The following is a 13,800-nucleotide window of genomic DNA, read 5'->3' as shown; positions in this document are numbered from 1 at the left end:
ATTGTGGTGTGTGTGTGTGTGTGTGTGTGTGTGTGTGTGTGTATGTACACCTTCTTATAGGAGAAATTTTTAAAAAGCTTGAGTTTTGTGGGTGTTTAAGGCATAGGCAGCTGCATATCCTGATTCAGTCCATTGGTCCATCTAGCCCAGTATTGTCTACACTGATTGGCAGCAGTGGTCCAGGGTTTCAATAAGGAGTCTTTCCCAGCCATACTTTGGGATAGAGCACAGGGAGCCTTATCCATGCAATGTCCCGACTCACTTCACGATATATTCTTCATCTGCAAATAGATTGTTGGTACCATTTGGCAAGTGTTGAAAACAGTGCCCTACGTTTGAGGACTATGCCTGTTTTCTTTTGGTTGCCCAAAGAAATGGAGTAAAAATGACCTCTTCTTTTCTTCCGCTGTTAGAAACCATGGCGAGCCCAGCAAAAGAGAACAATTACAGAATGAAGAGCTACAAAAACAAGGCACTGAACCCCGAGGAGATGCGCCGGAGGAGAGAAGAAGAAGGGATACAGCTACGCAAACAGAAGCGGGAGCAGCAGGTAACTCCTGTGTGGATGGTGAGCAGGGCATGTAGGTTGACCAGAAATATGGCCCAGGCTGATAGTTTCTACTTCTGGCTGTGCTCTGTGTTTCTAGAGTGTAGGAGACAGATGAGTTTCAACTTCTTGTGTAAATGGTTCTTTGGTCATTGCCATCACTGGCTATGCGGTTCCTAGGCAGCTGGCAGAACAACAAAATGGATAATAAAACATTGGGGTCTGAATTGACCTAACCACTTGACGGCTTAAAGTTGCAGGTAGGTGGGTGGGTTCCAGTTTTAATTAGTGGACACATGCATTACCTGAGGCTGTCTTTGATCTGGTATGCTACCGTAACAGGTAATGAGAGGAAGTACTAGAGAGCCTTTCCTTTTAATAAACAAAACTACTGTTCTTGATCTCCCACTTGTATCTCAAAAATGCCCTTATATGGAGTTTCAGTAAAATGCAAATAAATTAAATTTCTAGACAGTGCCTTTACACAGTGTTCAACAACTTGAACACTGTGTAAGGCACCAGTGTTTCCTGATGAGGAGTTTTGTGGCCCTTGCAATTAGTGTTGTTCTATATCTGTTTCGGAAGATGTGGTTCTGCAAATTGGATTTGGGGAGGGGGCAGCAGGGGAGGGAGGCAAACCACAAATTATACCCCTCAGAACTTGTAGATTGTGAGGCTTGAGGAACGAGTAGCAAGCCAGGATCTTGCTAAGCTAACTGCAGCTGAAGTAAACAGTGCTTTGGATGATTGAAGAGGGTTGTTTATTGTTGTTTATTGCCAGCAGTGCACACACTCTTCTTCTCTTCAGTCATACTGCACTATTATAGAATTTGTGTCCTACAACTCTGATTTCTTAGAAGTGAAGAATCCTCATAAGAGGATTTCATTACTGATGAATCTTAAATGCTGATGGGAACAAATAGAACCCTGCTTTCAAAGAGCGAAGGGGACTTCAGTGACCTGAAGGCATTTGCTTATACCCAACATTTGGCAATTTTGTTTGCCATTGATTTGATACATATCCATTTTCTATTTCAGCTCTTTAAACGAAGAAATGTGGAGCTAATTAATGAAGATGCTGCTATGTCTGACAGTCCTCATGTAGACTCATTTGTCAGTTCCACCACAGGTGGGGTAAGTATTCTCAGAAGCTGTGTCATATTCCCATCTAATGGCATTTACTGTGCTTTGGCTTATACCACTATAATCTTACTAGTACAGAAATGAAAAACTGTTTTAAGTAACTTAATTTACTCTCTGCTGTTCCTTTTTAGTTTTTTTGTTTTTTTTGCAGATGTGTAAGATGAGGACCTAGTTTATTAATTAAAAATAAAATAAAAGGGACTTACAAGATCTAAGCCTGCATGTTCTTAGGTTCAGTTTGGTAGTTTCTCATCTGAAGAACTGTTAGATTTGGGCATTGCTTTGAAGAGCTAGCCTTAGGACTGTTATATATGGGCTTTTTTCAGGAAGGTGTAATCACAAGGGAGATGGTGGAAATGTTGTTCTCCGAGGACCCTGATCTTCAGCTACTAACTACCCAGCGCTTCAGGAAACTGCTTTCAAAAGGTAAATATAGCTATTTAGAATTTTCTATTGTACATAGAAATTGTAGGAATGTTATGTGTATTTTGTTTGTTTGGTTGACCTCGAAATGCTTTAATTGCTTAAATAGTTTGCCAGAAACTTATGAAAAATTCGTAAATGAAAGTGGACTGAATAGGTGAAGTATAATAAGTTAAGAATGGGGATATACAAACATGGGGTTGGAATATTGATAACCTTTCAACCCTGATTGTTCTTGGAATGAGAGATGGTGTTTTTAGATTTTTAAACCATTTCTTGACCCTTTCAAACAGTGCCTATGGATGTATGTGTGCCCTGTTGGCCCTAATTTGAAGAGCTTCTTATGAAGAAAGCAGATGGTTTTAAACAAACCTGAACATACGGTTAAATCACATATATACATATAAGGCCTGAACTGGTGCCATAGTGGATCAGTTGATAAAAATGTCAACCTTGTAAGTGACAGCTGTGAAAAAGTCAAGTTCCATTTTAATGATCCTTAGGAAAGGGATTGAAAATAAAAGTGACAATGTCATAATGCTGTTATACAAATCTTATGGTGTGACTGTACTTGGCATACTGTATACAATTCTGGTTGTCTCACCTCAGAAAGGATATTGTAGAGCTAGAAAAGTTTGCGAAAAGAGCAACCCTGATTTCCAGTGAGGAACGTTTGCAGCATTTGTGGCTTCTTAATGTAGAGAAAAGATGAGCAAGGAGTGATATGAGAGGTCTGTAGACCTATGCATGGTGTAGCGAAAGTGGGTAGAAAAGTGAGTTTTTTGCTGTCTTTCATAACATTAAAATCTTGACCATTCAATGAAGCTGAATGTTGAATGATTAAGGGGTGTGAGTCATTGAAAGTACCTATACACATAGTGCATAATTAAATTGTGGGATCTGTTTCATATCTTGATGGCTTTAAAAGAGGATTAGACAAATTCATGGAGGATAAAACTATGTTCTGTCTCTAGAATACCTCTGTTTATCAGTTCCTGGGAATAGCAAGTGAGGAGAGAGTGCTATTGCACCAGTGTCTTGCTTGCAAGATTCCCATAGGTATTCCACTGCCACTTGGAGAACATGATGCTGGACTATATGGGCTCTTCTGACGTTCTTATGCTATATTCTTAATGCAACGGCCATTTTAATTTAGAATATTAGAGTCTTAAAAATACAGATGGCCTGGTGGTGGTGAGATTTCTGACCTTGAGCTCTATGTTGTCCACCACATGCAGGAGCTCGGTGCTTGTCAATACACAATCTTTCCTTGCCCCAGGTGTAGCCTTCATTGAATGCTGAGAACCTCAGCTGTCGGAACAAATATCTTGCCTTCCTGTCAGTGATGGAAACCGATAAAAAGGGCATCTGTGCTTATTGATGTTAAATTCTCGAGAATAATCCTTTGGCGAATATTCTCGAATATTCACTATTAATGAGAATATTAGAGAATTTTCATTTAAAATGGAGAATATTAGAGAATTTTCATTTAAAATGGAGAATATTCATTTTAATGCATTGAAAATGATACAATACATATGACTTGCTAAAAAAATCTTCCTTAGCACATTATGCTGCTTGCTCTGCCAAAATATCTTATACATTATTTGGTACACTTGCTGATATTTTGAGATCAGTGAACTTGCTACCTTGAATTTGCTCATCTCGTGATAAATGAATGCCATTATACTTCGGATGAAGGATATTTGCAGCAAAGTGAATTGGCTGCAATGCCATTTCTTTTCTTAACTGCCACTTTCAGCTGCTTCTCTTCTTGCTCAAAGACATCACTTTTTCAAAGTGATCTTCTAGTTCTTTAAATGACTCAACCACCCTACTAAACCTTGGTGTGTCCGATTCTAATAATGTTATCCATTTCACTATTGGAGCAATAAGGTCATGAAATTTTAGTACTCTTAGCCAACATACTGCCTCATCTAGTATCAGGGACTGTATACGATTTGATAAAATATCTTCCACTTCTTCTTTTACAGCCAAAGCCTTTAAAGCATACTTTGTGTCCGACAAACTCTTAAGGCAAAACTGAAGAGAGCTGTGGAGAATATTCTCTGGAGAATTTTCTAGCAGAGAATATTCTCACCTCACATCACTATCTGTGCTAACTGCTTGCAAACTACGTGCCTAAGTGCTATTTTAGCATACCACTGGTGTCGTGGAGAAAAAAGTATGTGTTAACAGTAGTCTTTCCCCCTCTGTTTAGAGCCCAATCCTCCAATAGATGAAGTGATCAATACTCAGGGTGTGGTGGACAGGTTTGTGGAGTTCCTCAAAAAAAGTGAAAACTGCACATTGCAGGTAAGTGAGAATGAGATTCCTTTGCATTTGGTGTTCAGTGCTATCAACAAGGTTGTCATCTGTTTCTCTGGAAATTAAATTGGCCCCCTTGTCACTCTTAGTGTTTGTGCCTTTGCATGGGGTTGTTTGTGACTGTAGCCATGACTGTGGTCTGACTTTCCTTCCCACCAAACGTTAAGCGTCCGCCCACAAACCTATAACATAAAAGCTCACTTACATGATGTGATGATGTCCATAGACTTTGGTTCTGTTGTTTGACTACCATTTCCCCCACGGTCCCAGACATAGCATCAATCTGGGGCATGGTGGGGAAAAGAAAACGGAGGCTGTGCTCTCTCAAATTAAAGTTAATTAAAATTTAAAAAGTTAAGAGTGATGCTTTAGATTTTGTGGCGTGCAAATTGTAATACAATAAAATACAAAATTAGAAATAACAGAAGCAATAAAAAAAGACAATTAAAAATCACTCAGCATCTCGCACAGCTCATTGCAATTTCTCTAACAGGCAGAAAGACCATTAAGTTTGGGGGCCACTGCTCTGTTGAACAGTGTACTTCTGTTGGAGACTTTCTTTAATTGGTTGCTTGTTACTTTTCAGTTTGAAGCTGCATGGGCATTAACAAACATTGCCTCGGGCACTTCACTACAAACCAAAATAGTAATAGAAGCTGGAGCAGTTCCGATCTTCATTGAATTGTTGAGCTCTGATTTTGAAGATGTCCAAGAGCAGGTAAGGTGTTTTCAGGGAGAGCTTTTGGCTTAGCTGTGGGAGAGCAGTTCCAAATAATTTCTTTGCTGCAAAGCTTTTATATGATAGAAAAACTGGCTGTTTCCTGTTGCTTGTGAAGCCCCTACCCTGCCTCTTCAGTCATTGACAAAGCTGCAGTGATGTCCCAGAAAGCTCAAGGACTGTCTTTCCCTGTATGAACTGACCCAGACCCTGCAGTCAATATCTGATATCATTCTTCATGTGCACCCTCCACGGGAAGCCCAGAGACTGGCAACACAAGAATGGGAGTTTTCTGTGGTGGCTCCCCATTTGTGGAATGCTTTTTCCAGGGAGGCTTACATATCATTAGCATTCCTTTTCAACCAGGCCTTGGGCTGTTAATCAATCTATGGCCTTTTAATGCGGTGTGTGTTTGTGTGTGTGTGTGTGTGTGTGTGTGTGTGTGTGTGTAAACTGCCTTGTGGTCTCTTGATGAAGGGTGGTATATAAATTTAATAAATAGTAATAACAAAAGCATCCTGACTGCTCAGAGCAGTGGGCAGGGCCTGTGGTGGCATTAGTGCTTTGTAGGCATGCTCAAGAGCAGTTAGCAAGAATGGGAATGGGGCAGCAAGGGAACATAGGAGCTTGAATCACTGCGGATCAATGATTCAAAGTAGGGAGAGCAAGATCAGAATGCTAGGGATGCATTTTACACTGATTTCAACCAAACATTTGGCAGTAGCTCCCTACAGCAGTTAACAGCTGCCCACATTGGTGTGTGCAGAAACTCTCAGGAAAAAAAGCTTTGCTACGTTTTAATTGCAAAAATGACAAATAGCTGAAAGTTGCCACGAGTTATTGAATTCTTTGAGGGGGGCCAGGGATTCCTGCTCCACCATTCCCTCTCCATTCAATGACTGAGTGCTGAAGCTCCTGTTCTTCTTCCAGGCTGTTTGGGCACTGGGGAACATTGCTGGAGACAGTTCTGCCTGCCGTGATTACGTCCTCAACTGTGGCATCCTCCCTCCCTTGTTGTTGTGAGTAGCTGTTGCATGAAACTCTGACTTCGGGTGCTCCTTGGCAATGCCTGTGTGTGTGTGTTCCTTTGTTTCCATTCTACAGCCATGGACGTAAAGATTTTGTTAGGTGGCATGAAACTGCCCTGGGAAGACCCAGTGGGATTTTTCTCTTGAGTAGGATCAAATTGATCACCATATTTGGAGTCTGGAGGAGACTTCTCCCCAGACCAGACTGGCTAGAGGTCCAGGATGGAGACTCATTTTTCTTAGTAACATGCAGCTTATCACTCCAATAACTTTAAACAAGCCTGTAGGTATTTTTGGTGTGACCCACCTTGTGAGGGCCAGATTGCAAGAAGCCCATGGTGGTTAGCATGATGCTAGTGAAGTGGCTCACCTGAGGAGGGATGCGTGGGAAAGATCTCTGCTCAGGGAAGAATGTGCAAGGCCTTCCTTCCTTCCTGATAATGAAGGAAGATGGAATGGTGGATGAAGATCAGAACGTGGATGAGAGCCAGTTTTATATTGTGAACCGCTCTAAGCTCTAATTTTTTAAAATGAATGAATGAATGACTGGATAGATAGGTTAAGACTAGGACCTGGGAGACAAGGTTTCAAACCCCCACTCATCCCTCAGTGACCTTGGGTCATTCACACTCTTGGCCTAACCTATCTCACAGGACTGTTATGAGACTAAAATGGAGGAGGAGGAAAACTTTATATCCCACCTTGAGCTCCTTGAAGGAAAGGTGGGATATAAATGTAATAAACAAGCATGTTTAGTTGAGCAACAGAGAGGCTAAGACATTCAGGTTTCCACTTGGTCATTTAAATTTGCTAGGTGACATAAGAGCAGTCCTACTGGATCAAGCCAAACACATCTCCAGTGTTCTGTTCTCACAATGATCATCCAGATGCTTATGGGAAGCCCTCAACCAGAACAGACCATGATCCAGTTCTCTCAGCCTAAGCAATCTCTCCTAAGTCATGGTTGGGGAATCTCCAGCCCATGGGACAAATGTGGCCTGGCACAGTTTGCAGTTTGGCTTGCAAGATGGTCCTCCCTCCCCCCACTCCCAAATCTTGCTTATTTGCCCCCCACATGATGTCATATATGATGCTGGTGTGGGGCAGATAGAGATGTGGCTGGATCTGTTGGTTGGTAGACTTTACTGCGGGGAACTCAATCACATAGCTGGTCCCTGCAGAAAGCAGCTTTGCCAGCCCTGTGCTCAGTACTTTGCAAAGCTCCTTGCACTGCAGTTCCCAAGTGTTTGACAGATAGCCCACCTGTCAATCACAAATAGGATACCCCACATAAGCTGCCCTGAGTAGGTGGGAGAAAAGGCAGGATAAAACTTGATGTTGTGGAATAAGATGTATCTTGAAAGTTTTCATGGTGGCATCATAGGCATTTTGGGTTGAGGTAACCCAGCTTTCCTTTAAACAGACCAGAAAGGTCTGGGTGTGTTTCAGATTCTCCTTTTCTACTTTTGCAGTTCAGCTTGAATTCAAGCTGTCACTGAAAGGAAAAGGACTTAAGGATTAGAAGAGTTTTAACTGATAAAAATGATGACTGTAAGAACAAACAATTGTAATCTCTAGATTTATATTTAGCAATGTAATATTTATATAAAGTATAATTTGCCTGTTTTCCAGACTCCTCACAAAATCCACCAGGTTGACAATGACACGAAATGCTGTCTGGGCCTTGTCAAACTTGTGCAGAGGGAAAAATCCACCCCCTGAATTTGAGAAGGTGAGATGTAAAAGTGTGGCCTCTGCCCTGGCACCTTCCACAGAATGATGTCATAGAACTAGAACAATGTTCAAATAGAACATTTGAAGTAGATGCCCACAACCACACTCCACCCACATGCTTCATATTTTGTAATGTGTGGGGCCAAAATGTCTAACCCTGTAGTAGTCAGAAACTACTACATCTGGAAGAAAGTTTCAGGGTTGGCCCTTGGCAAAAATATCCACTACTAACCCTGGGTTGTGTGTGAAGTAATAGCCAGAAATAGCCCACCATGAGCTTCTTCTACACGGACATCCCATTGTGACGCTGCTGTGCTCTCCAGTAAGCAGAGTGATTGTGAGCAACAGCCCCAAGCCAGGGTAAGGGAAATGAAGGGGGAAGGGTTTGTAGCTTGGGCCATTGGTTCAAACAATCCCTCCCTGCCTTCCCAAAATGGATTTTTATGTTATGAGTCAAGTTGGAGAAGAGTTTGGTCTTGCAATTGACAGGCATTCAGGCATTCTCCTTCAATGCTTGCAACTTGTCCTGGTCCCCAACCCCAATTTGTCATGGGCTTATTTGTCATTCTGCCTCTCTTGGGATCTTACTATCTTTCCCTTACGATTGTGCTTCTTGGTAGGTGTCATCGTGTTTGCCAGTCTTGTCACGCTTACTCTTCAGCAGTGACTCAGACTTGCTGGCGGATGCATGCTGGGCCCTCTCCTACCTGTCGGATGGCCCCAATGAGAAAATCCAGGCTGTAATAGATTCAGGGGTGTGTCGGCGACTGGTGGAACTGCTGATGTAAGTGTGCAGCCTCAAGGATGTTGGTGTCTGTGTGTGTGTGTGTGTGTGTGTGTGTGTGTGTGTGTAATGGCAGAGTTGCCTCCCCTCTCTAGCTGGGATTCATAGGAGGACATATCTCTTACATGGCAGGGATATGTGTGTCACAATTTTAGTCACATGTTGGCCTGAGAGAAATGTTGGCACCCTTTGGAAGTTTTACAAAAGCAGCATATGGAATTAATATTGACCGTTATTCTGGCTAGAGTGGCTTCCATTCATCAGAAGGGGGATAATGTTAATGTACATTATAGGTACTGAGACCTTCTGACATAGGAAGCATGGAATGGCACCAGCCCCTGCATATGTGTGTGTACATACACTGGATTTAAAATGGAATAAATAGGTGGGATAATGTGAACAGCACCATAATTTTTCTTTGGTTGTTGTTTTTTTTACACACAATTAAGTGGCACATAAATCTTATGAAATAAATAAAATAAAGTAGATTTCTTAAGCAGGGCAGAAGTACCACACTCAAAATGGTAGAGCATAGCCAGTGCCAAGAGGAGTGAAGCATTGAGATAGGGATTCGGGTGTTCCTTCTGCTGGGTACTAAGGTGGGCATCTTTTCCTTTTCTTCTTCTCCTGGCAGGCACAGTGATTACAAGGTGGCCTCCCCAGCTTTGCGGGCTGTTGGCAACATTGTGACGGGGGATGATATCCAGACCCAGGTGACATTGGGAATAAGAGTTAAATGGGGCCGTCCCAAATTCAGGATACGGGAACCTACAACCACTGCAGAGGCCTGGTTCTGGAAAATGCATTTCTGTTAGGCTTTTGGGAGAAGATGTAAAAGTTTCATCAAAGCAAACACTGGCTTCATTGGGAGGGGGGGGGGGATTTGCAATCATACAGGGAAAGCCGGATTGTTTCTTGCCACTGTGAATTGTAACAAAACAGAGACTTTTCAGGATAGCTAGAGAGCAAGAGCTTGGTGCTCTTCTTTAGGGTAGGAGCAGCTCTCTCTAACAAGCGCCTCTTCAACTTCTCCTTTTCAGGTGATCCTGAATTGCTCAGCTTTGCCTTGTCTCCTTCATCTACTCAGCAGCTCCAAAGAGTCTATCCGGAAAGAAGCTTGCTGGACGATCTCCAACGTCACAGCGGGGAACAGTGCTCAGATACAGGTACAGCTTGCTTTGACTCAAAGGGCAGCAGACCTTTTGGGTCTTTTACTCTGGTAATGTAATGGGAGAGACTGCATGGGAGAGGCATACATAATTGGCTATTTCTCAAGCAGTCTCCCTGTTGGGTACCTGGGTGCTGATGCAATAACAGTGCCAGCACTGCATTTATGGTCAGCCCATGGGGCAAGGGGATCCTCTCCTCCTTGTTGCCACTACTGCTTGTTCATCTACCTGTTTCAGGGAGAGGGTGTACAGGTGGCAGTGGCGAGGCTGTAGCAGTTGACAGCAGGCCACTGCTGGAGTACTGACCTTAGCAGGTGCCTGAGAAAGCCAGCCCTGGGGTGTGGCAGCCATACTGCTATGGTACTTTATGGTACAAGCCTGGGGATACTGCAGGGAGGGGAAAGCTGTTCGGTGGGAGATTTATATTAATCTTGTTCCTACAACTTTTACAAATTGTAAGGATAGAAATAATTTGGAATGTGAAAGCTTCTTCAAAAGAATGAAATTCTTCTGGACCAAGCAGATGTACACGTCTGCCTGCCTGCTTTTGGTTTGCATCTCCTAAGTAGAAGTGTTCTGAGACTTGTTCTTCTTGAATAATACTGCAGAAATGATAGTATTCAAAGCAAACAAAATGCTCTTGGCTGCATGGCTCAGACAATGACTGATGTTCATAAGGAATTGTAGCATTTTTTGAAGGTAGCAATTGATTTCTACAGCAATCACCTGCAGCACGATCTGTTTTCCCTCTCAGAACATATACGCCCCAAATTGCATCTTCATTTGTTTGAGATACCCGGGAACCTTCCATCACATGCTTTCCTGATCATTTGGCCTGAAACCAAATGCTCCTTTTCAAAAGATGGGCTTGCAAAGCCTGTAGAAGATACTGAATAGCTACCTTCTGAGTCAAGTGTGGGGAATATGGTGCTTTCCAGATGTTGCTGAAGTACAATTCCCATCATCCCTAGCCATGGGCCATGCTTGCTGGGGCTGATGGGGGATGTAGTTCAGCAGTATCTGGAGGTTCCCCACACACCAACTCAAAGTATTAAAGCCCCTAAAACTTAATGAAATGACATCTGAGGTTCTCCAGAATTTCTTGCTAGAATTTTTGAAAACCAGAGCCTGAATTTAAAGAGCTGTGGGACTCGTTTGTTGTGTGCCAGCGAGAACCTAATTTTCTGAAACAGCCCCAGATCCCTTTCCATCCTCCATTCCTTTGCCATGTGGCAAACTGTTGTTGGAAACTCCTCTTACTTTCCAACAGTAGCTAGTGATAGCTGCACAAAGGGCAGTGGTTTAAAGAAAGTTATCTTGACAATACTGCCAGGCTGCTATAAGGAAAGCTTTTCCTGAGCCTAAGCAAATCTAGGGAAGAGGAATCAGCCAGAATCCAGTCTGGGGAGAGTGAGCCCATAGAAAGGGAAGCTGATGGAATGATTGAACTGCCCCATCAATACGGATGGCAGGAGTTCCTTCTTGCAGGAGAAGGACTCATTGTTCTCTTTTTCACATTCCCCCTGCAGGCAGTCATAGATGCCAACATTTTCCCAGTGCTGATTGAGATCTTGCAGAAGGCTGAATTTCGCACAAGAAAAGAAGCTGCTTGGGCAATCACAAATGCAACATCAGGAGGAACCCCAGAGCAGATCAAGTAAGTTGAGGCTGTTCTCATTTTGCAAAGTCTTTCCAGAAGAACTTCGCCGTGAAAGGACTTGTGGGATGGGTTAGGATACATTGTGCCTAGTCTTGACCTTGCTTTGGCCAAATAAGTTGGGTAGAAAGAGGAGTTCTGCAGTTAGGTTGGGCTGCCTTTTATTTTATTTTGTGTTGTTTTATTTTTTAAAGAATATGGAAGAACTGGTTAAATTGTGGAGGAAGTTAGGGATGGATTGTTGAGAGACTTAAGAATTGGTCAGAAAGAGACACTATTTGTGGTAGGAAGAATGAGTGACATGTAACTCCCTCCCCCCACTTCTTGCTCTCATGAGAAAGAAGGACCAGGTTAGGAGCATGGACAAGAGGAGAGCTCTCTCTCACTCCACACACCCTATTTCTTTATAGTTAACAGAAACTGATTATCACAACAATAGACAATTGGTACAAAATAGTTTGGGAAACAGCCCTCCTTGAGAGAGTAACAAATAAACTATAGTTAACATATGGACAGATCAAGAAAGATGGCTTTGCCCCAGTGTGGTTTAATTTCACAACATATACCAGTATTCCAGTATTCCAGAAAATGAACGACCCTCCCCATCAGCATTTTAGCCCAATCTAGTTGATGAATTATTATCTTCACTCTAAACCCACCTCCCATGTTCATCAATGACTATCACTCGTACTTAATCTAAGCACAACTGCAAGAACTCCTGATTTGGTGTCTAGCTGTGTGATGCTGAATGTTATCTGTTAACTCTGTTCTATTCTGTTTCACCTTTGTTTTTGTTTAAAGCAATTGCCGAACCAATAACTTGTACATTGACCACTAATAATGCTCCATATGTTGTAGATATTAGTGCAAATTTATTGTGCTACAAATGTCATGAGAAGATGTGGTCTATTTATTTGTATCATTTATTATTCCTATGAGCCTTGTTTATAAAACCCAATTTAAAATTATTCAAAACAACAACAAACATACACCAGAAACTGATGATCATCAGTATTACTGGTGAGACAAGGGCATATTTCCCACAGTGTATGCGGATTTCATTGCCTCACACCGTTAAATTGCTACATTTTTCATTAGAACAAAGGGCTTCTTTTAAAAAGTATTAATTCACAGCAGGTAAGTCTGATGATTAGTGCAGCATCCTTGTTCAGAGCACTGTAATCTTCCTGTTGGTTGGCAAGCACTTCCCTGGGGGTTTGGAGGGAGGTAATAGAATGTAGATCAAAATGTACATGTCTAAAAACAGAGTAGCACAACTTGGCAACCAGGACATACTTTTTCTGTTACTTTCAGCACTTTAACTTCAGCTGAACCTTGCAGGTTTTTAAACCCTGGCATCTTCCAAGACTCTTGCATCTCCAAGCTTACCTAAAGTTTTTCCTGAATGTAGGCAGAGTAGCATTCTCACAACTTTTGCCATAACCCAGCCCTTTTGTGTGAGAACATGGTGGGGCAGAAGGGCATGTATTCCAAGCAAGCTTGAGTTACTTACCTCCCCGCCCCCGCCCCCCACTTGAAACAGTTACATAAATTTGACCTGAACTCCAGTCAGTAACGTCTGCCTGGTTTGGTTTCGAATATAGGTGAAGTTCTGAGCATTTGTGTTCCCTTTCTCAGGTATTTAGTCAATCTTGGCTGCATCAAGCCCCTGTGTGACCTTCTGACTGTCATGGACTCCAAGATCGTTCAAGTGGCCCTGAATGGCCTGGAGAACATTTTGCGACTGGGTGAACAGGAGGCCAAGCAGAATGGCTCTGGCATCAACCCCTATTGCAGCCTCATTGAGGAAGCTTATGGTGAGTTGGCCAGTCTGCATCTTGAAACTTTTTCCCCGAGGCAACTTAATAAGTATACCCTCATTTGCAAACACTTCCCAATAAATTGTCAGTGATTCTTCCTTCACATCCTCACACATACCTGCATGTGACCTATGCTCCTCCATCTCCACCAGCCTCAGCCACCTACAAGTCCTTCCTCTTCTTTCTTTCTTTCTTTCTTTCTTTCTTTCTTTCTTTCTTTCTTTCTTTCTTTCTTTCTTTCTGCCTTTCTGCCTTTCTGCCTTTCTGCCTGCTCTCTTAATGGCCAGAATCACCTCCCAGACTCACTGGTGTGATGGAAGCTCTCAACTTCCTCAAAGGTCCACCTTTTCCTTGAACTTCTTGGCACACCTCCTTAGTCCTCCCCAAACCCTGTCACAACCTTTGCCAACCTTCAGCTGTTTGGGACTACAGCTCCCATCCAGTAGCTA

The 13,800-nt window shown here is 42.6% G+C and overlaps 1 protein-coding gene across 3 annotated transcripts in view; it reads left to right on the top strand.

Annotated features, from left to right (window-relative positions):
• The window catches only part of KPNA6 (karyopherin subunit alpha 6), a 30,339-nt gene that overhangs the window by 14,414 nt on the left and 2,125 nt on the right, over positions 1–13,800 (top strand). For all 3 annotated transcript variants that reach the window (XM_083751460.1, XM_083751458.1, XM_083751459.1), the window contains exons 2-13: positions 414–550; positions 1,586–1,681; positions 2,017–2,116; positions 4,335–4,429; positions 5,028–5,159; positions 6,090–6,178; positions 7,820–7,919; positions 8,542–8,705; positions 9,340–9,418; positions 9,746–9,871; positions 11,404–11,531; positions 13,170–13,348. In XM_083751460.1, the coding sequence (XP_083607586.1) occupies positions 414–550; positions 1,586–1,681; positions 2,017–2,116; positions 4,335–4,429; positions 5,028–5,159; positions 6,090–6,178; positions 7,820–7,919; positions 8,542–8,705; positions 9,340–9,418; positions 9,746–9,871; positions 11,404–11,531; positions 13,170–13,348 (1,425 nt within the window). The remainder of the gene's footprint in view (positions 1–413; positions 551–1,585; positions 1,682–2,016; positions 2,117–4,334; positions 4,430–5,027; positions 5,160–6,089; positions 6,179–7,819; positions 7,920–8,541; positions 8,706–9,339; positions 9,419–9,745; positions 9,872–11,403; positions 11,532–13,169; positions 13,349–13,800) is intronic.

Source organism: Podarcis gaigeae, assembly GCF_964106915.1.
Source record: "Podarcis gaigeae genome assembly, chromosome: 8".
NCBI classification, from domain to species: domain Eukaryota; kingdom Metazoa; phylum Chordata; class Lepidosauria; order Squamata; family Lacertidae; genus Podarcis; species Podarcis gaigeae.
Note: the sequence above shows the minus strand (reverse complement) of the source record. Positions and strands in the feature narration are given on the sequence as shown.